The sequence below is a fragment of the Numida meleagris genome, chromosome 6 (assembly GCF_002078875.1).
Source record: "Numida meleagris isolate 19003 breed g44 Domestic line chromosome 6, NumMel1.0, whole genome shotgun sequence".
Classification (NCBI taxonomy): Eukaryota; Metazoa; Chordata; class Aves; order Galliformes; family Numididae; genus Numida; species Numida meleagris.
In genome coordinates this window covers 6,547,809-6,571,661 of record NC_034414.1, presented here as the reverse complement: position 1 = coordinate 6,571,661, position 23,853 = coordinate 6,547,809, and the positions used below count along the sequence as shown (strand labels likewise).

At 41.8% G+C, this 23,853-nt stretch overlaps 1 protein-coding gene across 1 annotated transcript in view; it reads right to left on the bottom strand.

The window, feature by feature from the left end:
- KIAA1549L (KIAA1549 like) overlaps positions 1-10,970 on the bottom strand; it is a 66,148-nt gene extending 55,178 nt beyond the window's left edge. Inside the window, exons 1-6 of the mRNA XM_021403336.1 lie at positions 10,658-10,970; positions 7,229-7,375; positions 5,741-5,853; positions 4,059-4,278; positions 3,170-3,303; positions 2,623-2,785 (exon numbers count right to left, since the gene is read on the bottom strand). Of these exons, the coding sequence (XP_021259011.1) occupies positions 2,623-2,785; positions 3,170-3,303; positions 4,059-4,278; positions 5,741-5,853; positions 7,229-7,375; positions 10,658-10,883 (1,003 nt within the window). The 5' untranslated portion in view covers positions 10,884-10,970. The remainder of the gene's footprint in view (positions 1-2,622; positions 2,786-3,169; positions 3,304-4,058; positions 4,279-5,740; positions 5,854-7,228; positions 7,376-10,657) is intronic.

Here is a 23,853-nt window from a genome sequence, read left to right as displayed (position 1 = left end):
AATTCTATGATTCTATGATTCTATATCTTCTACTGCCAAAATATTTGCTGGTACACCTTCTGTGGGGAAAGCCAAGGATTGCCCATTACTAAACATAATATATGACATGCCTATCTCCATGTTATATACATCTCTGCTGCTTTCTCTATGTGAGTAATAAACGAGAACTTCCCATGGTCATTCTGTGATTTAATCCTTAATAAGTCAAACCACAATTTAAATCTAAAATATTAATTAAAATACACAAGCGTCAGCTTCCATTAATCAGAATGCAGTTCCACATGAACTACAAACAAGATTAATAAAACAGTGAAAATGGCTTAGAGCGGGCTACAGGCACACTGAAATCATGACACGTACCGCAGCATTTATGGTATTACTACTATACGTGCTTACAGGTGTGACAAACTAATGTTTGCTATTTTGATGCTAAGTTCTGCATCTCAGAAGTGCATTAAACTGTGAAGCTTAACATGTTGCTAATTCTTTATACACATCAGGTTTTCTTTCAGTAGATTTCTGCAAGGTGGAAAGCATTATTATTTGGAGCTTATTTCAGAAAATATCCGTGCTTTCCACGTTGATACACCGCTATTAAGTTACCTTGATTTTTTAAACTCCACAGTGGTTGGAAATAGTAAACACTGTACAATATCTGATTATGCACCGTAACTGCTTCTGAGAAGAAATTTCACTAAGTCCTTGAGCTGCACATTTCCATGACAGCCTGTGAGGGCTCTGGAGGAGCTGCCAGAGTCTAGGGGGAAATAGCGGGCTCTGAAAGCGACAGCAACATTTGTCTGATAAACTGAAACCACTGCACCACCACATGAATAAGCATAAAACACTTTTCAAAGCAAACATTTTCACAACACATGCCATCAGTCTGAAGCCATAAATACTACGCGCACATTAAGATCACGCATTCGCTGTATACCTGCTGTGCTGGGAATAGAAGCAAGAACTCCAGAATGAAATATAAGCCATTACTTGTTCAAGGAGCACTTGCTAAAGACTCAGTTGGGTCAGTTCATCACATACAAGGACTGGCAGAGAACTGCAATACCACATGAGACTCTTCCTACATGACAAATGCCTTCTACAGGTGCTGACTATCAAGCGTATGCCTGCACTGCCTTTTGCAAGAAGCACCAACTAGTGGAAAGTCTGATTTAAATTGAAAATACTTCTGTTGCAGCAGCTGAACTCATCACTATGCATTCTCACCTACAGTCATCTGGCTGCAAATATCTGATGTGGATAGGTAATGTCTGCAGAATAATATACAGTCCTTCTTTTTCAAATATCTGCATAGTCACCAAGGTTAACTATGATTTCCACCCTCCTTGCACTGTACCCCACACACTTGCAGGTTAGGCAAGTATCTGAAGAAGAACAGCATGAGACAATTACTCCACTGCTGGGCTGTTTGTAAATAAGATATAATTGCCAAACAGGTAACTTGCACTTTCGCCAGTGCTCACTTTTCAGTTGTCTAGTTCTAGTTCTTCTCAGAATCATAATAAACAAGCGCCGTATTAATTTCATTTGAAGCTACAAATCTACTCAGTTGAGTAATCTGATCCTAAATACGTTTGGCTCTACTCTCCCACGTCCAATCATTTCAGTGCTTGCAATATGAAAAATTACAACTACTCTGTCGATATTACAGCATTATCAATGACTTCGATGGCTACCAGAAGCTTAACCAGAACTTTAGGGATATTTGAGCACAACAGATAAAATGTTTTAAGTATCACATGAAGACACCTAACACTGAGATCAGGTGAAACACGCCCTTACTTAACCAGAAACTACTGCGATACACAAGTGTACCTACTAGGTTTATTTACTCTCACTTCCACTGAGACCTGATATCTTCCAGGGCATGGATAACCTACAGCAGGCTTAATTACACAGACTGAATTTACAAAGCAGATAAAACAGAAATCCACATTATCAAATGTTTCATCTCTTTATTCTTTCTAGAGAAGTTAGCAAAGTCAGAGATCATATATACCATACAGGCTACCCAGATGTACAACTTGATCTAGCTCTTCGGACCTGTGACTCTTGACAGTGGTGGAAATGCGAGTGAATAACTGACGCAACATTGTAAACTGAGTAAGAAGCTCAGCAGATACATCAAGGACTTTCAGAGAACAGGTATGTTGGTAGAGCTCACCCACTAAAGGAACCTGGTGGCATGCCACTGAGTCATGCTCCTGGACCAAGCACTGAGGGCTCAGTCTTTTAAATAGCAAAGGGCTATGCTGAAGATGAGCTTTATGTGTTGGACTAAGTTACTCTGAAACAGCAAACTGGGTAGATTAGGTTTTAGTTCATACACAATTTAACTTGGCCTGGAACTGAGCACATGTTTTTTTTTTTCCTTCTATACACAACTGAAGTATATACTGATTTCAACCCCGCCCCACCCCCCAAAAAAAAATCCACAACTTTTAAGTCCCTACCCACTTGTTTTTCTTAAAATAATTTTTAAAAAAGAAAGTTATCATCAAAATAAACTACTATTTGTGAGCTTCAAGCCTAAGGTGTCTGCAATATAAAAGCTTGGTGGTGGTTGATCTTACAGGTGTGTGTTGAGAAGCACGTACTTACACTCTGCAATGGTGAGAGGTGGGTAGGTCAGGTAGAAACCCACCAGCTCAGCTGACAGCTGATTAAGAAGGTTGCTGGAAATAGTGCCATTTAAAGTTGTGCTTTGATTGTTGACTACATAAAACAGAGTGACAGCTTGGGAGACTTTGGAGGTATTCAAAATCTGAAAAAGAGGTAAAGAAATAACATGTAGTCTTGTTTCAGTTCAGTAAAAAGAAGAAGAAGAATAAAAATAAAGCGCATACAGAGTTACTGGAGCAGGCAGAAAAGGTGCCTGAATATTCAGTAAAAATATAAAGCTGGAATAATATCTTACACTTAATCTCTATTTGAATTTCAAAACAGTACTTTTCCTATAAATCTTGCATTTATAAGTTTTCCTCTGATAAACAGAACTATCTCATTTCAGAGGAAAGCATAAACTTACTGCCATATTGGCTGTCAAACACATTAAGTTGAAATATATTACACTGAAATAAAAGCACACTCATAACAAATAATCCAGAAACTTTAGCAACGAGCACTGGCAAAGCAGGCAATGTTGTACCTGAACTGTTAGGTTGTTGCTGGTGTTCCAGACCTTTCTCTCAGCATCCTGAAATGCTCTCTGTAGCCTTTGCTCCATCGTCTGAACAAATTTGCATGACTGTATATTATCCGTTTGACTCACAAACTGCAGCTCTGGAAAAGGAACAATGCATTTGCGTGTAGATGAAATATGTGAAATATGCTTAGTTGCATAACCTCTGTGATGTCTGACAGCAAAATCATCAGTCTACAAATTAAGCAGGTAAAAACAATGCCACACAAGACCGTTTTATGTCATTTAAGCACCACTCTAAACCAATCTTAATTAAGTAGAAATATAAGAATTAAGAGACATTACTTAAAGTGGACACTATCCACAAACAAGTAGGGATCATTTCTGTACTATTGCATAAAATGGTAAGACCAGCACACTGCATGCACATTTACTCAAAGCCAGGCAATAAGTGAGAGTCATACTGAAACAGAAATTATACTCTAAAATCTTGCAAGCCATTGGCTTTTACAAGATACAATGAATTCTAATATCGATTCTCGTTCTGTTTGTGCTAGGAATATATACTCAATGTAACTACAGTATGCATGTGCACATAAATCCATAAGAATATATAACAAGCCTTTTTCCAATTGAAATTGTTGTTTTACAGAGCTGAGGCAGTGATTCGGGGACGCAGCATTCCTCCTAAACTACCAGCAGCCCTGCTAGCACTGGAAGCATTGTCACCATGCAGGTGAAACCAAGGCGCAGGCTGTCTTGCTGCTTCTCGTTGTGGTGTTGCACCGGAGACCAGGGAGGAAGCAAGACAGCAGAAGGAAGGACAAGCACCACCCCTCTGCACAGGACATCTAACAAAGCACACAGCTATCAGCCTACGCAGGCCATCACTCACCCGTCTTCAGCTGGAAGTGGTACGCAGGAAGGGGCTTCCATGGCATCGCCAGGGCCACAATGGACTGAAGACTCAGTACATGCTGTTTTAAGTCTGCTGTGGCATTGCTAATGCCATAGGCAATTAGTCTTTCAATTACAGCAGCTGGTATAAAAACCAGTCTCCCTCGTGTAACATAGTAACCAATAGTGATGTTACTTGATTGCTCCAGGATTTCCACCTAAAGAACACAGGGAAACAAGTTTTTTTATTATTTTAGATTGCAAATACAGCCACTGTTTGATGAGTCATCTCATTCTGAATACGGCCCACTTGCAGGGCTCTTGTCTGTACAGGACCAGCACCACATCTGACATGGGATCCACAGAACTGCTCGGGGAGCTTCAGTTCCAGCCCATGCGACATGTCCTCTCCTTTGAAGGAGTACTGCATTGCCATGACAACTCACATCTCCAATTTAGGTCAAGGCTTCATTCACATATAGGTAAAAGGATATGCTCTCTTTTATGAGCAAAATTACTCCTTCTCTTCCCCCTTCCTTAATGAGTATACCTCATATAACATCTTCAAGCTCAACACGAACTGCCTAACAGGAGTGGGAATGTGTGTTCTACAGAAAAGCACCCCAGCAACCTGTCCTAACGCTCAGCTGCAGAATTTCATGCAATTTAACTGGAAAGCAATGAACATGTCTCCCTCACTTATTTTCAGCAAAACATGCTTGCTCCTTGCTCAGGATTTTCATCCCTATGGAATTGAACTTGTCAGACACTCAATTTTCAACAGGAACGAACTGACAGCGATGACACACTATTTACTAGCCCTACTTCTGGAATTGATCAAGGCTAAGAACAGCAGCACTTGGCCGGCTGCTAACCAGAGTCATTCCTAAACTGCTGGACAGGAAGAAACTCCATTAGTTGCAGTTTCCCAGAAGATAGCTAAAAGAAAGTTGCATTTCTCTCTTCAATTTTTTTTTTCAAATAAAATGCCAGAAATTTTTGAATGGTCCTTGTATTTTTAGAGTCCAGAGCAGGTGTCATCTACGCCTGTTTTCCATAAGAAAAGCTCAATGCTTCTCTCTAAGACACTTTCTACATTCAGAGCCACCACTGAAACACAGAGTTGCAGCCAGGTAGAAATTTTAATCAGTCTGATTTGAATTTGCATTAAAAAAAAGGCAATACTACAGTTAAGAAATCATCATGCTCTGAGACCCAAAACCAAGTATACACAACTGCCTACGTGTCAGAGCTAATTTGGACGTGCTGATGTATTAGGTACAAGTGAGGAAGCAGCCAGGAGTGGTGGTCAGAGTCCCATCAGCCAATGCTGGAATACCTGACACAATCTAGCCCACCAACTTCCTTTTACTATCTACCTCTCCACAAGGATACCTGCTATTTGTCTTTGACACAGCCTAATCACCCAGACGCATAAAGCTTTCAGGCAACACGTAATTACATTTGTAATCACATATTAGGAATGAGATGGCATAAGATATAGGTGCTGATGGGAGGAACAATGTCACGAGGGGCTACTTGGTAAAAAGGCGGCATCTAAATGGAAATAAATACGCCCATGCCTGCAGCTTATAGTAACATTGCAGCTACTAACACAAGAGCCACTTAGTTATAAAAATTTATTCCTCTTCTTCATGCAGGCAAGTCAGGCACGTTTACCTGAGTGCTGACATTTTGGTTGAAAGCTTGTCTCAGCGCTTGGTTAAGTCCTTTTGTCACACTCTCCTTGAAGGACTTGCTGATCATCATCCTCCTCGTGTTCAGAAAGAGAACTACAAAATAGCAAAAGCTATATGTTAGTGTGAGGCATTAACACGCTATTGTTTGCTTTTTCAATTCTTTTGCGTTGGAATAGCTTGGTGGAGATCGCAAAATAAGCTACCTATGACTTGCAGCAGCTCCAAGGGGAGTAAGAACTGTTGGGCCTCAGCAGCGTCCCCAAGGTCACCACTCTTCTCATGACAATAACCCACTGCTCCAGAGTGCAGTCAAACACTCGTGATTTCTTTAGCAACAAGACTTTGCAATGCTGCCTTTCTGAGGGAGGTACGATGGTGTTTGACTGCCTGTGGATAGACTGCTGCAGCCTTCCCAGAGGACAGAGCTGCTGCTACGCAGGCAGTGTTCCATAAAGGATGAGCAGCACTTAATTCCTTCATAGACAGAGCTAAACAAAGAAACAAGTTACTCTGCTGCTACAACTGCTTGCAGTTTACCAACTGTCTGTACACTTCATTTACTAACATTTTCAGTAGCTTTTTCTTTTTCTCTTATAATTTGCAGAGTTTTATAGCTACACTATTTTCACTCATATATTGCATATGTGCTACTTCTATCTTTACAAATAATTATTGCATTCATTAAGCTAGTGATATAAGTATTAAGCAGCTACTAAAAACACATTACGTTCAAAAACCATTTATTTCATTGCCTCTCAATATCACCCCAGCATTATATATATATACATATATATAATATAACCTTTCACAATTATTCTTTGCTCCTATCTTCTAGACACGCACATTTGCTGGTGCTGCCCTGTGCTTCCATAAGGAGTTCACAGAAAGCCTGAGCAAGGGCTCTTTGCAGGCCTGTTTAATTTAGGGCTGTTAAAGTTAAGGAATAGCTGTCTGCAAAAAAATCACTCTTAGAGCCATAAGAAGGTGTTCTACTCTTACAGAGAGCTCAAAATCCTCCCATTTTAATTTGTACAACTTTGAAGACTCACTTGAAAATAACTGCTAGTATTTAATGATAGAATTAGGTATTTGTATTAACACTTAATCCAGTTTTTACAGGTAAAGAGAACAAAAGACAGGTTACTATACCACCCGCTTCAGTGACACAGACCCCCTGCTACCAAGGAGAAACCAAACCATCATGACAAAATGGCTGTTCTTCCACCTAGGTGGTTCTGCCAGATCCCTGCACTGACCAGCTGAACTTCAGTACACCTGGTCTCATTTCATTTAAAACATTATTTGTAAAATCTGAACTACAAAAATAGTCGGTTCCATCCCGACCTATCAACTGTACCTTTACCTGTCTGATTCACAAGTGCAGTAGCCTAATCCCTCAACGAATCACTGCCAGGTGCCCCTCACAACCAAGCGAGAGCCTTTCGGCAAAGTCAGTTGCCCCACATACCTGTTTTAACCATAAGGTTCCAGGAGAGCCGGCAATCCAGAGGAGGAGCTGCTGTCATGTTAGCAAAAGCTGCTGCTGCTGTTGTTTCTGAAGGAGCAGAAGTGTTTTCCACTCGAGTAGGGGGAAGCCTAGTTGCTTTCGCTGATGCTGTAATAGATGTCAAAGCTGCTGTAATTGTCAGTGGATATGGGGTTGATGTTTTGGTGATTTCTGAGCTTGGGAATTTCTGGCTGTCAGTGACTGTTGTTTTTATCTGCCTTGGTACATGTGCTGTGGGTGCAAGTGTGGAATCCACGACAGTGCTACTTTTAGGAGTTACAAACATAGCTGTCATGTCCACAGGTGATGCAGCAGTGTTTCTTGTTGCAAAATCAAGATCAGTATGTGCTCCTACTGAACTTAGAACTGAGGTCAATTTTGTGGCAGTGTTATTTTTTGTTAGCGTGAGCACTGGAGTGTTTAAAGCCATCACAGATGGCAAAGGTGTGTTTTCAGTGCCTAGCGACAAGAAGGAAGAAGCTGGCACTGGTGAAGCTGGAGATGATTTTCTTGTTAGTGGTTTTGCTTCTGAAGTTCCTACCGTAGGTATTGCACCAGAAGACACTCCAGATAACACTGTAATGACAGAATGGGTAAAGTTGGTTGTTGCAAAAAAAGCAGAAGTTAGTTGCGTCGGTAATGGATGGACAGAAGTTATGATGACTGACTGCAGAGCACTGATGGAAGAGGTTTGCAAAGGCATGCCCTTGGTAGCTTTATTAGATACACTAGTCATAACTAGGCTCGGCCTTGTAGCACTTGTGTCCCACTCCTTCACACTTAACGGAGCTGGATTTTTATCAGCCATGACCAAGTAACCAGAGGACTCTAATTGGTTATCAATAAATTCCCAATTTCCAGAATTAATGTCTTCTTCTGTAACAAAACTGTGTAAGAGAGCTGAGCTAAAAGGCTTGGTTACAGAAACAGGAGGCTTGGTTGGCAGCTTGCTGGGGGCAGCACTGATTACATATCTGGCCAAAAAAGACAAGTTGTCAGGGAGCTGAAAAGCCAACACCGGTGCTGTGCTTAAGGTTTTTGTCAGTAAAGTCATCTTTTCAGCACCAGCTGTTTGTGATTCTAGAGAGCTAGGAAAAACACCTGCACCATTAACATGAGGCACACGTAAATGGAGTGGTGCTTCATACTGTGCGCCGATATTAATGTCCCCAGCGGTGAAGAAATTAGTAATGTTTTTAGCTGCGTTTCCATTCCTTTTTTGCAGGCTGGCAGGAACTATGGTAGCAAGGGACGCATACCGGACAGGAGATGTTTTCAATGCAAACGTATCTATTACGAATGCTGGAAAACTACTTGACTTTGCTCCAGTAAAAGGTAAATGTGAAACATTTTGACCAGATATTCCATGTGGGTATTTTGCTGAAGGAGCAAAGAAAACTGGCTGATTATTTGTTTTCATTTCCTTTTGCAGACCTGAAACTACTGAATATGGTGAATGATACCCAGTTGCTGATGTAGAATTACTCGAAGGAACTTCTCTTACTGCTGTTTTTACTGAATTTTTTACCAGAGAAACCCTGGTGTCAGCTGAGGACAGCGACACTGTATCGGTCCACACAGAAGGTGAAACTGTGAGTTTGGGAGAGTTGATTGGAGCTAAATTGCTTTCAGAGGCTGCACTTGAAATCCCAGAGAAACCTGAGCCGTGGCTGTCTCTCCCTGTTGTCATGGAAACAAAGGATGGCAGAGTACTCCACGCTGGAGGCACAACAGAGACAAGCTGCTCTGTATCAACTGAATGTGAAGTCTGACCAGGGGTAAAATAAGACTGATTTAAGGTTCTTGGTGGTGAATGGTCTGCACGTGGGGATATGGCAGCGGGTACTCTCATACTTCTATCTTTATCCACAGTTCTGTTCGCATCTTCCGCATTAACTGGTGGAAGATGTGCAATCACAGAGATATTAGTAGCAGACATATTCACGATAGGAAGTTCAGGATGTGGAAGTCCTGTAATAGCAAGACCAGGAGTAGTCATTCCTGTTTCCAAAGCAGTTCCTGATATCTTCAATTCTTTTTGGAGTTTACTGACATGGATAGCTGGAGAAACTTTAGTAAGTTGAGAGCCATAAGGCAGAACAAAACTGGGATTTAAGTCTGTGGATATTTTCGCTGTCACCCGACTTAACAAAAACCATTGAGTTGTTCTCGTCACAGTAGAGCCATTAGAATATGGGAGGGTATGTGCAGAAGCAGTGGGCAACAGCATGGCATTTGCCTCATAAGCTCCATTAGCGAGGTCTTCTGCCAAAGCCTGGTTCAGAAGTACTGCTGAGTGCTGCGAGAAAACAGTCAAAGGGATTTGCAAAACACCCTCGTTGGCTGTGGCTGTGCTTGGACTGTTTGTGTGTGCTATCCTAGAAGAGGTCTCATTTGTCTCAGTTAGCAAAGGAGACATTGTGCTCGTTGAAGAGGAATGTGTTGCATTTCTAAAAAGAAAATCTGTTTCACTTCTAAATGCTGGTACTGGCAGCACTGCATTGTGAGCGTGCTTTGCATCTGGAATAAATGATTTTGGCAACAAAAGGGAAGACATGCTCTCTGTTGAGCTGGAGACCTCAGCCAGGCTCTCAGAAGCTGACACAAAAGGTGCACTGGTAGAGCCCGTAGTGCAATTAGGAAGTGCTGTGGAAGACTTATGATGACTCATCTGAGGCATTTTATGTGAAGTACCCACAGGATGGAAGAATAATGTTGGAACCTCTACTTTATTCTGAGAAACTGGTGATGACAGAGTAGTAATGTCATTATTTCTGCCAATCAACAGTGGTTCAAACGGCTGGCTGTTGGGTTTCACCCCAGTAGAAGATACACTGTGCACGGTCTCATTCAGAAACCACAACATCCTTCTGGAAGTTACAGGCATGAAAAACTGATGCAATGTTTTTGACACGGGAGTATTAGAGTATACAGATAAAAAAGAGGTCCTTTCTGAAGGAAACTCTTTTCCCACTATATTTGTGAAATGCATTGCTGTTGATCCAGAGAGATTGAAAGACATGGTGCCCATCAACAACTCAGGATCCTTTCTTTGATTCACCGTACTTGAATTCACATCACTGACCACACTGAAAGAACTATTTCTGCTTTCACTAACCTGAGAGTTGGTCGAATCTGTGTTGAAGGAACTTTCAAGCTCTGCAGACAAAGGTACTTTGAAGGCCAGTACAGCTGATTTAGAATAGTTAATGGTATGAGGTGACTGTATTGCCAATGAAGAGAATGATGGTGATGGAACAGCAGCAAGCATGTCTGGTCCTGATGTACTTTCTTTTGAAATGGAAGGTGTTTCTAATGGTGTTGGCTGAAATGGCACAGCTGTACTCAAATGTGTCATTGATGGTATAGTGGACAATGAGGCAAACATACCAAGTTGAGGCAAACCTGATTCCCCAGCTGTTTCATCAGCATCTTGAGATGACAACCTCAGAGGTGACTCAGCAGAAACTTCAGCAGGTTCCTGTGATGCACTATTTCCACTGCCTTGATAAAGGGTGGGCGACAGGTTAGTTTGATCCAAAGTTCTTGAACGTGTGCCAGTCAGTGTTGTTTTTATCATCTGAAGCAAGTTTGCATTCTCCAAAGTCTGTCCCATAGTAATATCAACTACCGAGGAAGTCTTAGTTTCTGTGGAAGGCCGTGTTGGTGATAGTATAGTTCTCCAGTTGGGAAAAGATTCTGTAGAAGGAGCAATGTTGACAAGTTGTTGCCTGATACCTGTAAAATAATGAGCAAAATGGATATGCAGTTCTGCAAAAAGAAAAGTTATCTGACTGCAAGAAATCACAGCATTTTTACTACATGACATCACATCATGTTTACTAAAAGTAGTGATTTCTGCATTCAAAGAACAAACATTCGGAGAAAGTAAAAAAAAAAAAGCAGTGAAAGGTTCACAGTGACAGATTATAAACCCATCAAGTTGTTTCATGGCACAGAAGAATAAAACAAACTTCCCACAAGACTAGAATAGCACTATTTCAAAAGACTGCTTTTAACTGGAATGGTTCAACATACTAAAAGAAATCTTAAGTTTGGGACAATTTTTGAGTTTATTATCAGCCACCCTGTGTCAAAATATTATGTGAGAAGATGAGTTTAGAAGCACAGTAGAAAGGGAATGGATTTTGACAATCAAGCTTCACTGATTTAGCATGTCATCCAATGTGGGAATAGAGTCAGCATTGGCTGGATTCCTGTAGGATGCATCTGGAGGTGCTCATCTTGCCAGTTCTAATAATGCATGTAATTATAGACACAAAAAGAAGAAAATAGATCATGGACGAACATGAGGAATCTGTGGGTAAGATCCAAAACAAAATTAGGAAATTAAGTTCCTTTTTTGATATGTGCAGATGTACAACACATCATTTCAAACATCAGTTTGTCCTACATTTTCTCTAAACGATTACAGTTCTTATAAAAATCACGGCATGGGAAATCTCACATTCTTACTAATTTAAAGATCACAATTCAATCAAGAGCAAAGTTTCTGTTCTTTTTCTTGCCTTCTCCCCCAGCCAAGATAACTGATCAAAACCCAGTGCTGGCACTTAGTCCTGCACCAAGCCATGCCCATTCACACAGTCGAGCAGAGGCACAATACAAAGCCAGTCCCTGCCCTCCGGCTGCAGCACACAGACACAGGGTGACAATCTCCTCCATATCTACATGGATAACTCCAGCGTAATGCCATGGAAGAGTAAAGAGGGACAGACCTTGAAACACGTGCCTATGAAACGGGTCTGACTTCAGTTCCAGCCACCAACAAACCCAGCCATCAAAGCCAACAGAATCACAGGGGATAACCCCATACAAATTGGAGCCAGCAGCAGAGCAAGAGGAAACAATATAATACAAGAGGAAAATAGGTCACCGTCATCTAGTCAAAGGTGAGTTTCTTTCTTGTGCTACACCACCCATCACCTGTATGGACAAAGGGATGTAATGGATTTAAACAGATGCTTAAAATTAAAAACTCAATTACGTGCTTCTCAGAAATCAAGCTCTAGACAAGCTAGTTTGAATTTCTGTGAAGTCACCTCAGCCAATGAAGTCACCATTACCAGATCCATTACATCCCCAAACTGTCCTGTTTCACCTTCTAACCGAAAGGCTGCACTGAAATCAAATGCAAAGCCTTCACAGAAGACTTATCACTCAAACGCGAGTCCTACAGGAAAGTTAAACGAGTCAATGCGTTTGTGCTTTCTGAAACAGCAAAATCTGCCAGTATCAACCCCAACACTGTCCGCAGCATTCCTCGTGTATTCCTTCACACTTTGGTTTAATAAGAATGATTACGAGCAGAGAGACACTACAAACCTGAGTAAGTGTTGAACTGATGTTACCATGTTTCGACAAAGAAAAAAGGAAAGCTTGAATAACAAAGTAAATAAAACACCAAATAAGAAAACCCTCCAACCACCATTGGATTCAAGTCCTTCCGTTCTTGTTTCCTCCATCCCCACACCAACAGGCACTTTTCCTGTTTATGTCCAGAAATGAGCTAAAGCACTTGACTAACTAGAGGTATAAAAAATATTTAACGTTCTGCAGTGAAATAAAATGCTGGCTTTCCCCTGCTACAAATTTTACTTGATTCTATTTTTACAGAAAGTTACCATCAATATATTTTCCAAACTTCTACCATAAATTCAGTATCTTGATCATGACTGGACACAGCATTCAGAAGCCAAAGTTGTCTTCACATTACATGGAGTTTAAACTGATGTACATACTCTTATCTTCAGAATCGATATGATGATATCAACAAATCATTATCAAACACTGTGGAAACCAAGACTGTGTCACAGAAGAAAAGTGAGCAAGGGAGAGTATTTCACTTTTACTACCAACAACAGAAAACACCCCATGAGAGCAAAAACCAAACAAACAGGAAGGCTGCAATGAGAGCATCATTTCATGTGCTCTGGGCCATCACATACAATTCCAGCAGCTGCCTCTCACATCTCAGGATTAGCTCTATTTCTTTCATGCTTCAGGCTACTGACTAACCACCACCTCCAAAAATCCTAAAGCCCGTTCAGCAGTAACCTTATTACAGTTAGCACTGATTAGTGATATTTCCGTTCACAAGAATGAGAAGTTCCTGTAATGTGCCACAGCAGGAAGTTAAATACCGATCCAGTTTAGAGACCACCACAACTCTACCACTTCTAAGCCTCTTGGCACATACCTGAAGGACTAATAGGGGCCAGAGAAAAGCATGGAGATGGAGAAGAGAAAGATAAATATTCCCCCTTTAGCCTCCTTTTGCTAAGATAACAAGAATAGCAGTCAGGAAGGTCATCAATGTAGGCACGACGTACGTGTCCAAAAGTCAAAGGTGATGCATGCATCAAATTAACGTGTGGCAGTAAAAACAGATGATGAAGTTACATTCCTCTGGAGTAAGAAGTCTCTGTCGTCAACCAATTTCTGCTCATGAGACATCATGCTGCACACTGTTCTCCAAACAGAAAAGAACAACCCAACACTTCGGACTCCACAATAACAGAACTGTTTGGGCACAAAGTATTCAGTCATCTCAGCTGCTCACTCCACAGTCTTCTCTGTCAGGAAGGCTTGTGCACATTCCCCTCCCTCACACACAGTTTTCCCTTGGGCATTATGGTACACCCTACCAGCAGCAAATCTTTGCGTCAAAGACAGCCTTTTACCTATGGACTGCCTTGAACATGCACTTACGCCCTCAGCACTGCCCTGCTTGCACAGCCCAAGCACAAGCTGCCTGGTGCTTGGGAGAACAGAGCCCAGCCTGCAAGTACTTCACAGCTGTCATCGTTTTTGCCTCAGGAGCTGACAGACAGACGCAACTTGTGCAACCAAGTGCCAGCCTTGCCAAGGGGCAAAAACACATCTCCATCGTGACAGCCAGCTCTGCTGCCATGCTTCAGTCCTGTCCAGCAGCAGGGACGGGGCAGACAGTAGGATGAGACAATAAATGGTCTGTAGTTAGAGTGCACCCTCCTGTAGGCAAGGAAACAATTCTGCCACCAGCCAGACTACTTATCTATTTATTTTTAAGTACACATTTATACAACCTTCTGGAAAGAAAATTCATTTACTCGGGGAAGTTTAAGAGACACCACTATCATCAGCATAATAAATGATTTGATGAACAAGGCAGCAAATCTGATCTGCTTCTATCCCCTGGGAGCGAGGCAGCCGAGTGCAGGAAGAGCAGACTCCATTTTTCACTGGTAGCTACAAGTCACCAGTGGCACTGCTCTCATTATAAGTAGCAAAAAAGGTATTTTCGTAAGCAAGTACGCCCTTCACAAAGCTTAGAGAGTTTAACCCTGCCTCAAAAATCAAATACAAGAGAAGACCGAAGGTACTAAAAGGACCCCTGCTAAAAGCCCTCTACTTCATTCTTTTAACAAACCAAAACAAAAGAAAAAAAATCATCTCCAGAACTTTTTCAAAGAACGACAGTGCTTTCAAAAGGTTGAACCGTACACCACATTACATAATACGATATATTTTGACAGGCTGGTTGGTTAATTGTGAACGCTCCCTTGAGCCAAAAAGCTTCCTGCTCACCAAATCAGACACACCTCCAAGGGAATCTTCCTCTGCACATCACGTGTGAAGCCGTAACCCGTGCTCAGAGCAGAGCCCTCTGGATCTCACGCAGCAGTGTGCAACCCAAATGCATGATGCCAGGCCCTCATGACCCAAAAAACTGCTCAACTTTAACTGATTTCTTCCATTTCAGCACTCGGGAGTTGCGGTAACTTCGTAATTCAGAGCAGTTAATCCTCTCTAAGGAAAGAGCCTTGAAGACGCCACAAATCCAGGATCAGCACAAGCGAAGTGGTGTCCACAACATCATCTGCTAGTCTCAAGCTGTTCCCACTGCCTGTGGCCTCTGATGGTAATCTAGAATGAGAGCAGGAAATAAATGGCCATACTGGCACCTTGGCAATCTTTGGATTAGTGACATTTCTGCTCACTGTCAGCAAAGTGTAAAGATCACCCAGCTTTTGAAGGAGGGTAAAATAGTACCTTCTTCTAAAAAAGAAAAAGAAAAGGAAAAAACAACAGAATATTCATAGAGAACAAACAATCAAGCAGTCAAGCTTCAAATTCTATTTTCTGCTCAAGTTTTATACTAAATAACCAGTGTTCACCCATACTGCTATTCAGCACAATTTCTGATTCCAAGAAAGTAAAATCGATTTACTTGGCCCCAGAAGACAGAAGTATCAATGTCTGTAAACATCTAAGAACCACTACAACAAATGAGCTAATAGACAAATACTGAGCCAAACCGTATCACGTGCTTCTTCGGAGGGAAATCCTCTTTTCGTGAATGAATGCAGCTAGAAATACAAGCTCTTGCAAAGAAAGAGCCCACGTAAGCTGGGCAGTTTTTTTTTCTTAGATTAGAAAAAATACCTTATCCTGAGACTTGAAAGCACTGAAAGCAAGGAACAGTTCAGAGAGCTGCTTTTTTAAGGCTTTGGCTTTCCCACCCTTCCTCACCTTCTCTACTCTGAGGACAGAGGGCCCTATATATTTCCCTTCCATCTGTTCCTGCTCCACAGACTTTTCAGAAATTACCAAGTTACACCCAATCCTTTAAAATACGTCATAATCAATTTCCATTCAATATTGCCTTTCAATTCCTATCTTTTCACAAACGTAGCAACGGCCCCTCTCTCCAGAGAAGGCAAATCCCTTCTGTGAAGGAAAACTCCAGATTCCAGGAAGCTCTCAAAAAGCTTCCCAGGGTCACACTGGGACAGACTCCACATTCTTCTGACCAGCTGCTTCGTAATGACCCACAGCAGCTGTTTGAACACAAACTACAATATACATTACCATTAAAAATTAAATCTTAATGAACTATGCATATCAATTAGGTTATTAGTTTTTAAGCTCTATGCTTGTTCTATAGAAGATGAGGACATGACTCACACCAGGAAGTATTATGCATATATCTAAGATTATTTCCATTTTTTAGGACAATCACTGTGCTTTGCACAGCTCGTTGGCCTTTATTTTCAGGAGCTGCTTCTTTTTGCTGCAAGGAAGTGCCAATAGCTCAAGTTTATAGCAGCATGTCAGCTCCTCCACATTCGCATCCCTTGGAAATCACTGCAAACGCTACCCAGCATGACACCATTACTGTCAGTAATAAAAATCAGCCACCCCTGTTAACAGACTAGATGAGATAAAAGCATAAAGGGGGAATCCAGTCACCGATGATAAGAAGGTTAAATAACCGCCAAGCCCAGGCTAACTTTGCACAGCACCTATTCAAATCTAGAAGAAAAGTTAGACAAACGCAAATGCACTAGATTTGCTTTTAAATCTGAAAAACCAACGGTAGCACCAGTAGGCTGTAGGGAACCTCAGAATCCTGGATAAACCACTCAGACCACAGCCCAGCTAGAGGCTTCCATACTCGCAATGCATATTCAAATGAATATTCCTGCTCTCTGAACAACAGCACAGTCTATGCGACAAATTCAGCCCTAATGAGCAAACATTTGCATTGTAAAAGCAATAGCAAGCCAAAGAGCCACGCTGGAAAAGCAATATAACTAGACCTAAAAGAACCTGCCATAAGCACAGGGATAGAACAGGTATCTGCGCTCACAGGCTGCAGCTCTGCTTTTGACCACCGGCTCCCATCGACCACCTAAATGTCAAAGATGTCAGTTTTAATCAGCGACATGGTATTAAAAAGTTGATTCTTCTCCCTCTGTCAAAAGCATTGGCATTTTCTGTCACTACTGAGGCAACAGCAGCTTTGCTGTGAAATAAGCACACTGGCAGCAGTCCTAAAAAATCATACAAAAAAGTAGCATCACTGCTACAGAAATGATTGTTTTTGAGTAACAGCTGAAGTCACTTTTAATTGTAAAATCAGCAAATAGTTAACCGTTTCAAAAATGAGCAGCTGGTTTCTTAAAAAACAAGATGCACTGCCTGGAACGAAGAGCATTACTAGAAAGAGCAGATGCTGCTGCATCTATATGGCGTTTGAACAGTGCTGCTCAAGTTAGCAGTCCTCCTAATTCAAATTCCCCATTAAAAAACAACAAACAAGGGCATAGGGATCACGACAGAAAGTGATTAAAACATTTTCTGAAAATGTTAAAAGCCAAATAAAATACATGTTCTCCTCTACACACTTCGGTTTGGTTGGCTGTCCATCGCTGTTCAGGAGAGAAAGAACCGCAGTATCATTTGAGCTGGAAGGGGCCTTTGAAAGTCATCTAGTCCAACCTCTCTGCAAAGAACGGGAACACCGCATCTACACCTTGATCAGCTGCTCAGAGCAGTCGTGCTCCGCCACACCACACCTTACAGGATAGCAAAAGTGGGTCTGGTAGGTAAGCAACATGAAACACTTCCACCTTGGATCCACACCTTAAATCCATCTTTCTAATTTCCAACCTAACTCAGAATTAGACTAGAAAGAGCCCAGCTCTGTGACTCACTTTGGGTAAGGTCATGATGCTTTTCACTTGGCTGCTGCCATTTTGCTAAAGTTTCCTGAGATTTTGTCGCTCTAAAAATTTCCAGAAGCTATTTCCCAAAACAGCCTCTAACCAAACCAGTCCCTAATTCCTTTCCAGCTGCTCAGTTAATCTTGAGAGACATGTGTGGTCACTTCTAACAGTGAGAAAAAGATGATGCACTACTCAGGCTCTTCCTTTGTGCGTGCACTACGCAAACATTTTCCATTTATGTAAGTATAACTGAATACTCTTGTTTTAAAGCTGTCAGGTTAAGCAGGATTTTAGGCGCATTACTGCTACATTTCATCTGTCAAACACAACCATTTAAGAAGTTTTTTCACTAGCACTGCTCCATATGATAGTAGGGCAGAGTAAAGGCAGCAGGGCCAGGCAAACAACACACCAAGCACAGCCCCTGCAGCTGGTGGGAGCACACCTCCAGCCCCACACTGAGACCCCAGTGCAATCCCCGGTTGCAGGCAGGTGCCACTTGGAGTCCCCTTGACACGAAGGTAAATGCTTTACTTGCAAGAGAGTAGAAATTAGATTATAAATTCTAGGTACAGTGTCAAGGCTTGCCATATTGACTTCCGCGTTATTCTCTTCTCCATGGTTTTACTGATTTGAATCTTAAATAAAGACAAATAATGCATTTAATTCCTTGCTGACAACTCCTTCTTCCGTTACCGGGTAAGATTCAAATTAGTGAAAAGGACGCATCCAGAATTCCAATTTAAAATCTCAACGATAACTTCTCTGCACAAATCAAATATTCATTGCAGGAATTGTGATTTCCGAGTGATAAATATGCCTCTGTTACATTTTCTTTCTGCAAAGCAACAGGCACTATATTCCTTATCTGAAAGCTCCTTTTATTGCAGCAATTATTTAAACCTCTGTCTAGACATATTAGAGTGTTGACAATAACAAAAAATAAATTTTGACAACAGAATGTGGCATATTACATAACACAATAGCATCAATCACAGAATCTCAATTTTCAAATACTGCAATGAGGCTGCATCGTTACGAAAGATGATAGTTTGTTCTCAAGTGCAAAGCTGAGCTTCAGGCTAAAAGAATTAATACTACACATTTATCCTGATGATGAAGAAAATTATAGATAGCAGTGGATTAACAAGACAGCCTGTGCTACAGGATGAGCCAGGACATGTTCAAACCCTGTCTCCCTGTGTGTGATTAGTGGTGCTCTACTATGAAAGCACAATTTTCTTGTCATCCAAGTAAGGTTTCGCACAGCAGGTGAGGGAAAAAAAATGAGTTGATCCAAGCTGTCAATTCGATTACTTTCTGCATAAATACTTATCCTTCTGACCTGACAACATTTCAAACCTGCTCTGCATGGCTGCAAGAGCAGCAAGACAGGGACAACTCAGACTGCTGCACTGCAGACTGGTGCCCACTTCAGCAATGCCTTACATCTCAGAGCCAGCCAGCAGCAGGACTTGGAGGTTCTACGTTTTCAGACTTGGCCTTGAGACCCTCTAGTTTTAAACAGCCCATGTTAGAGGCTGATTTTCAGCAACTGGCCAGTCATCTCTTGAAATTCTGTAGAACGCCAAACATAAAAGGAAAAGTCTAAATGACAACTCAGAGATGACGCAACAATCTATCCAGTCAGATCAGATGTAAAAGTGAAGTAAAGAGCAACAAGGATATCGCTAGAAACAAGCAACTAGTAACAAAACATTTTATCTATACAACTAAAATATATTTGGCTGAAAAAAATCCACGACTTAAACACAGCGCGTAGGCATAGCATTGAGCAGGTTGCAGACAATAGGTTAAAATGGGAGGCACTGCACTCCTGCTTGGCCCAGCTCAGGCAATCTACCGTACCAAGAGCAGCATAATGGATGCAGTGTAATTATTGCAACTGTCAAGATGACGAAGTCTTCACAATCTCTTGGCACTGCCACATGAAAAAAGAAATCTCTAGGAACTTTATTTAATTGTAGATGCACATTAGTCACGCTGTCACACCACGCTTGGTATCACACAAACTGCCTAGAGACACGCATTTCAGTTCTTTGAGAAATATGTCATAACCAGCTAAGTGAAAACAACATTTGGGAGGCTACTGATACCATCCAGTGGGTCCCTTCAGTGTGAAGGAGGGCTCTAAGACAAATATTAGTGTAACCAGTCTTCCCTGGGAGGTAAAGTGTTCTCCACTATATCGATTCAACCTCCACACCAACCTGCATTTGCTGGGGATTTAGGTGAACAGTCACTAGTGATTTAGCTACGCTTTTCCTTACACATCAGCCTTTAGTCTTTACCAGCCTTCTTCCAAGAAAACGAGGTCTCTCAAAACAAACACAAATAAACGTTCAGGTAAGTTTTGTGCTGAAGCCAAGAACAGCATTGCTCTCTATTTACAAGACATAATGAAACATAACAATGAACAAACATATTAAAAAATGCATACCATTCAGACAAATATCCTGAAGATAATGCCACTCCCTTAGAAGCAAAGGCAGAGGAGTAATCTGTTCTGCAGCCAGTGACCCCACATAAGTGATCTGCTGCTTAGTTAACCCAGCCTCCTACTGCTGCTCCGGATGCACTGCCTTGGGAGCGGACATCCAGGCCTGGTTAGTCAGACCTTGATACCTGGGTTATCGTGACAGAGGTAATTTAATGCCAGCTGGGAGGATGGGTATTGGAATATATTATACACACACAAAATTGCTGAGGACAACTGAAATATAATAACAACACTTGCAACATCTAGATGAGTCATAACGCACAATCGGACAGTTTGTAATTATAACACTGGGTATCTGCTTGCCCTGAACACCACTTATTTTTAATAAATACAAATTCTAAGTCATTTACCCAAATGCTGCTTTCTTGTGGCACACCAAATGCCCCACTTCCCCACCTTCTGCCTCGGAAGCATCTCCCAGCACCCTTGCTGCCATGCCTCCCAAACAAGCTGCAGCTGAGGCCAAAACTCTCAGAGGCATCACCTGCTCGGGTGGCTGAGTCCCACTGGCAGCCTGCCCCCACCAAACCCACCTTAGCCAGCACTTTCCCCTACAGGAGCAAGCTCCAGCCCTGCCGGCTGCACAGGAAGGACCACAGGCTTCAAGGGAACAAGAGGTGGCCTGAGCCAGGTTACTGGCTTGTGAACACCCTCACTTAGGAAGGACTTGCTGAGCACAGACATGTACAGCCGTCCTGTGCAGTATTTCCCACATCCTCTCCATGGGAAGAGAAAGATTAGACAAAAGCATGAGTGAATTCTGTGCTCCATCAGCATTTCTTCAATGTATCTAACACATCTAGGAACTAACCAGCATGGAAAACAGAATGAAAACATGGCGTGCTACGTAAAGCTAAAGCTGCCCAAAGCCTCCACGTCAGCGATATTATGATTTATTTATTTAGGGCAATGTTTACCAGCTTGGTGGAGTAACTTTCAGATTCAGCTACCAAAACAGAAGTGACCTGATTTTCAGAGCTTCTTACCCTCAGCGACTTCCACCGATGACACAGCAGCCTGGGGTTAACCAGCACTTCAACGATGTGCCATTTTGACAAAGATAACGCAATGCAGGATTTGCATTCCAAAATTATGACCCCCAACACATGCAGTTTAGCTATCTGGCCTAAAGTGTATTTGCTGCTGAGCAGAAATTAATTTTGTTGAAAACAAAAAAATAAACGGAGGAGGAGCCCAGAACGAAGAAGATCATATTCCTCTGGGATTTCCTCTCTACAATGAGGTCACTAAATAATAATTTAAAATTTTATGTGTGTGCATAACATTAAGGATTTATTTGGTATCTTGTTCTCCAGTTTTTGAAGTACGTAAATACAATAACCCAATATCCTCAGAGCTGAGGATTTACCTGAGGATTCTAGTGGCTTTGGGAGCGTTTTTTGTCTCTCCCATCAGCCTCACAAAACCCAGATGCAAATCCCAGTTACTACCAAGGGGCCTGAAGCCCTCTGGTACACTAGAGAAAGAGCAGCCCAACTCCCAGGGAAGGTGCCACCACGCTTTCGGCACAGCTGGCTTCTCCTTCAGTATCTGAACATCAACAGGAAAAAAATAGCAAGTTGTTTTAGACCATCTCAACTCACTCAAGCTGATCTTGGTGTCCTCAAATCTGACTCACTCATTTTGGAAGTGCAGGGAAGACATTATGCACATTTTCACATAAATTTTCTTAGATATCCTTACAGATTCAACAACAAGAAGGTAGTAATATGAATGTTTAGTAAAATATTTTCTTTCGTGTTCATTTGAAACACTCATATGAAAGCAGATTAACTTACTCAGCACCTCCGTTTTGAGTCAATCTGAAGCAAAACACTTTTCTTCTGGTGTGACCAGAGTAAATACAAGACAACCCACTGCTCTTCCAAACCACTTTGGTTTCTCAGTTGCCTTTACAAATTGAGAAGTACACCACATTCTGTAAGACAGCAGTCTCATCAACATCTGAGTGGAGAACTGGGTTTCCCACAAATGGTGTTTCCTGAAAAGGTCTAACATAGGATCGTCACTCCTATAGGACTCCACCTGCAGCATCAAGAACATGGAACAGGAGTCCCAGCCATGGAATAAACACGCTATGGACCAGGCATAACCACAGCCAGACTCCCCAAATGCCCTGCCTTTACAACATTTGGCATTCACAGCCAAACTGTTTCTCAAGTTTAAACAACAGTGACAGATGCTAAACATGGTAGTGAATTTTAAAAAGATAAAAAACAGTAAATATCATTAATGGGGCAAGATACAGAGTTAACATACTGATACATGAATCCCTTAATTCATTATTAAATGTGAAGGGTTTGAGCGTAATCCTTCCAAACACAATGAAATGAGCCACTCTGTGTTAAACTAACGAATAGAGCCACTGCTGGAGTCACTAATAAATAGAGCCACAGATACCTGAAAACATTTCCTATATATCACCGCATAACATACTGCAGCAGGCACGGCTGCAGCATTAAAACACGCCTCATGTCAGCATGCTTACCACTGCCTTGGGTTAACGGGAGCACCAACCACGAGCTGCATTCACTGTGCCTGGCTGCGCACATTCAATGCAACATGAAGGAGCCCAACCTTGGATTACACCTAAATACATTCACAGAAGACTCAATACATATTTCTACATCTAATCTCTCTGGCTTGGATACTCAGTTCTCATACTATTTGTTATAAAAATGCAAGCTATCCGAACAGATGCATTTGCGCACCCTAAATAAAGCAGTGTATTCTCCAAAAAGAGCTAGGTTGAGAGAAAACGAGTATTTTCTGATGACGGCCACAGAACAAAGTCACTGCATTTCCAGAGAGACTGAGAGCAACCTTTCCCTGATGCAGAGGGGCAAGATTTTACAAAGCGATCATCCAAAGCTCATGTCACAGCACTAATCCCCAGTGGCTGTGTATTAAAATATCACAGCGCTGAAGTCGGGGCATAAACATTTCCCTGCTTTCTTCAAATTGCAGCAGATGAAGAAATACATTCCAGGATCTCACTCAAGAGAAAAGGATTACACCTGGAAAACAAACAGGAGGCGCTTTCTTCAGATTGCAGAGCACATCCCAGCCTGCATCAGCCTCGCTCTTTAGCTTCAATTCTGTGACTGCAGTGGGTCTTGAGCTGGATTAAGCAGTAATGGGAAAAACTGCTGACTGTGCAGCAGGACAACTGTGATAATTTCCCTGCAGGTCTATTCCAGCACATACTTCTCTAATTGAACAAGATAATTATTTTACCCAGAACCAGGAGAGAGAAAAAATAAAACCAGGACAAGGCAAGAGGCACGCATGCACGCATCCCTAGCTCTCTAAACCTCCCTCCTCCAAAAGAGCACAGATGCTTTTTCACACAGAAGAGCATCCCTCCAGCAATTGGCTCTCTTTAAGTTTTGCCCAGGGTTTAACTGAGTTTATGCTGTTTTCCTTTGGTGTGCTCTTACCCATCTGTTCTCCAGTGCAGATTTTGATTAGTGTGAAAACCAATACTGTGCCGGGAGTGAAATCGCAGCCAGGCGATTTGCATGGCTGTA